The sequence below is a fragment of the Monopterus albus genome, unplaced genomic scaffold (genome assembly GCF_001952655.1).
Source record: "Monopterus albus unplaced genomic scaffold, M_albus_1.0 scaffold161.1, whole genome shotgun sequence".
Lineage (NCBI taxonomy): Eukaryota > Metazoa > Chordata > Actinopteri > Synbranchiformes > Synbranchidae > Monopterus > Monopterus albus.
Genome location: NW_018128041.1, coordinates 392,230 through 396,062, shown reverse-complemented (window position 1 = coordinate 396,062; position 3,833 = coordinate 392,230). Strand labels below are relative to the sequence as shown.

At 41.6% G+C, this 3,833-nt stretch overlaps 1 protein-coding gene across 1 annotated transcript in view; it reads right to left on the bottom strand.

Annotated features, from left to right (window-relative positions):
- Positions 1–35: 35 nt before the first annotated feature.
- Positions 36–3,833, bottom strand: part of LOC109968780 (Krueppel-like factor 7) — a 34,368-nt gene continuing 30,570 nt past the window's right edge. Inside the window, exon 4 of the mRNA XM_020615287.1 lies at positions 36–1,640. Coding sequence (XP_020470943.1) covers positions 1,589–1,640 — 52 coding nt within the window. The 3' untranslated portion in view covers positions 36–1,588. The remainder of the gene's footprint in view (positions 1,641–3,833) is intronic.

The following is a 3,833-nucleotide window of genomic DNA, read 5'->3' as shown; positions in this document are numbered from 1 at the left end:
TATGCATAGGGCCAGTTTAGGAGAGTTGTTGCTGATTTTTTTTTTCTGAAATTAAGTCTGACATTTGCTAAGTAGTTTGACTTCTGTATGGGTGGTGTGAACAGGACAGAACCCCCCTCAACCCAGTGGCTAGTTAGGTGCCAATCACTCTCAAATGCCAAAGAGATCATTTCAGGCATCTATAGTAGACACTTTTCTTTCTTTTTGGCTGCATCCATTTCCAGTGTGTTTGTCAAAACCGTCTTTTCAATTGTCTTTTCTGAACAAATAGGAGAATCTTTTCTTAGAAACAATAAAACCTTTACATACATAGAGATCTTGTTTGTGTTTACTGTGTTATCTCAGTCAACTTGCTGCTTTGACTTGTGCATTTGGCTGTCCACGCTCTGGCGGTATGTGAAAGCCAGCATTTGAGGAGTCTTAAATTGTCTTAAAGTTCAAGAAGTTGGGGTATTTTTACAAAAATTTTGCAAAGAGTCAATTGTGCAACAGTTTCTGACAACCACTCCTTGTAGAGCCAAGATCCCGGAGAGGAAAAACACTCTTAGGAGCAATCTAGCATCTCATGACATGCTTGGTCTATGCTGACATTCTAGGAGATGAACAGTCTTTCCCAGAGCACTGTAGATTAGTTAGCCTCATCCTGTGGTAACCCTCAAAGGATGATGTTCATACAGCAAGCCAGCCCTCTGGATGACCTCAATCACTCTTCACAGCACATTAGTGCTGCACACTCCCGTTGTCAAGTCTTTGGGAAATCCAGTCTTCAAACTAAAACTCTGATGCCATCAAACCAGAAGGATTTATAATGCATCCATTTAGCAGATGTGACAGAAGTTAGATGAAACACAGTCAAGTTATTATCTGTCCTAAATATAAGATGATAAACCCTTTGGTGAACTGTAAAGGCTGTGGCTGGTTTGAAGGAGTGAAAACCATCTTTCTCACTTGCTTATCCTTTGAGATGCTGCTGCTCAGCTACTGTTGAAAATGAACTGTTCTCCTCATGTTAAGGTATGTTAAAAAGAGGAAATAGTCAATATACAAAGAGCAGGTCTGCTGCTAGCAGTATAAAATTACTGTACAACTAGTCCAGTTTGGCATTGGCATACTCACTGGCACGTGGGCCACTGCTGCATGACCAGGGCTGAAATTTTGGAAGTGTTACACAGAGGGATGATTGCAAAGACTGCAAGGATGACTAAAGCAAAGAGCTGCCAACTACAGGCACATGGTCCACCATTCATCATTTGATATCCCCTCTGACAAACACATGAAGGGTGAGATGGAGTGTCAGTATTGTCCACGTGACAACACCGGGAGACAAGTGACGATGTGGAATCATGGACCAACTGGCTGAGCACAGATTGACGGTGTTTCTGTCTGTAGTCAGCATCCCTGTGTGGTGCCTCTCCCTTCAGTCCAGAATGGCCAAATAGGGTTTGTTTTTTTTTTCTGAGCCCATCCTGCTGTCTGTCTCTCACATCTATGGTGTTATTTTTCTGCCGATGATGTTCCCTCTCCTTCTTCCACTCCGCCTTCATCCTCTTCCCTTCACGTCCACTCCCACTGACCTCTCACAGATTCCTCAGATGTGCCTCTTCATGTGTAGTGCCAAGTGATCCGACCGCGAGAAACACCTGCAACCAAAGATGAAGAAACAGAGAACAGCTTGTTAGCTTGTTACCAATGCGGGGGAAAGAAGTTTGTTTTGTCGAATGAGCTAAATGTTGCTGTTAGCTAGTGAGTACTGAGCCACTAATGCACACGTAATTAGTATATGTGTAACTAATTCATAATCAGCGTTTTCAGCAGCACTCCTAATGACTTCAGCTGCGCCATGAATAACTAGAAAGCCCGCAGATGGATCTGTTGAAACACTGGAGGGGGTGAAGGAAAAAAAAAAAAACAGGCACGCAAAACATGTGCTATAAAACGATTACTAAATTAGATGAATCCAAGCCTCTTGTCTGAAATCAGGCTTGCAGATTTGCTGAGATGTTTCTGTATGTTGTAAAATGAAATTACACTGGCCTATGGTTTTAAAGCTGTCTGATTCTTTGAACCTGCCTGCCACAAACTGACATAATGTATGCTTTCAGCTGGTGTTTTGTTTATTCATCGTTTTCACATGCCTACACACAGATGCAGCCATTATATGAGACCATCTCTTTCATCACCGCTACTAGATCAGCAGTGTTGCATGTTTGCTGAAATGCAGTGATGCTACAGCTCCATTCCTAAGATGAGAGCTTTGTAAAAAGTGTTGCTTTCTTGCAAGCTCCATGTTGTGATGATTTGTGTGATAGGAAAGATCTAAGATGGAAGCTGGTTTTCAAGGTTACACGCTCCAATTAAATGATATTTAGCAGAAAAAAGCATCAAGACACTACAAAATTGCACATTTTATAAACATTTCTTCTAAGGTTTCTAATGAAATACCAGGAATACTGTGTGAACAGAGACTGTAGGTTCTTTATCCTTGGAGTGTTTGAGTTTATGCTTTACAGAATTAAACTGTCTTTTTTTTTTACCAACATTTGCAAAAATTCTATAAGAGGCAAACTCGTAATCATTCATCAAACAAAAGAAGCAAACACACCAAGTATTATGCTTTAGGTCACTCTGGTGAACTAAAAAGGATTCAAATACTGTATGGAGTTCCAGTTTGGGAGTCTGACTCCCGTTTGCAGTTCTGTAACTGCTGATTTGTTTTTTTTTCCATCACCAGTTTCAGATAGTTTTTTCCGCTGAGACAGAGGCAACTGTCTAAGACGTCTAGATGAATCAGTGTTTGGCCAAGAGGGAGAGTTCCACTGTGATGAGCCACCAGTCATCTGTCTTACTGTCACACCTGGATATGTGTGTGTGCATCACTGCTTAGATACTATATGTGTGTGCATGTGAACACACATGTGGAATTAACAAATGGCTCCAGACATGTGGAGGGGAGCTTTTGTGTGTGTGTGTCTGTGTGTAAAATGTGTGTGTTTGGCAAGACAGATGGTAAAGTATGAGTCAGAACTTGGGGGCACGACACCAGCTGGCACACCGTGGGTCTGTCTCCTCCTCCGCAACTTCCCCCATTCCCTCAATCCTCAGTCTTCCACCCTGTCTTCGCTGTCTCTCCCGTTTCCCCTCTCAGCAGGGTGCATGCATGTTTTTGTGTGCGTGTTGAGCTTAAGGGGTTGGGCGCCTTGTGACACATGACAGAGCTGGGCCCAAATTAAGTATGTGTCTGCAGGGGGGGGTCTGGTCATGGTGAAAGGTGGGAAATTGGGGGAGAGGAGGGGGAGGGAGGGATACTGTATTTACAGTCTGTCCAGCTGAGACCTGATTAAGTTGACACTGCTTGGCCCTCTGCTGCCACCAACACACATACATGCACATGACCACAACACACACTTGAGGTGAAAAGGGACTTCTTTTTATCCTTTCATAATAACCCTATACATGATTCAAGAGGCCACATATTCAAAACCTTGCTGTACTGTGCGCTATTCTCAAACAAAGAGCCTGCAGCTTTCTTTAAAGTACACATTTAAATATACAGTACTGTATACTGCTTGTGACAATGTTGACAATGGATAACACGTTTGTACATTTTCAGCTCCAAGAATAACTAAAAGTTTGCATGTAATTTACAGATAAGCAACTTTAAAATAACTGTATGCACATGACAAATACAATTAAAATTTAAACAAAATTAAAAACATTTTTTTTTTACTATTTTAAAAACCTATGAATGTGATAAAAATAAAATACAATAATTATTTCTGTGTCAAAAAGCTACACACAATGAGGTGTTTTGGTTGAGGAGGCACACTGCAGGA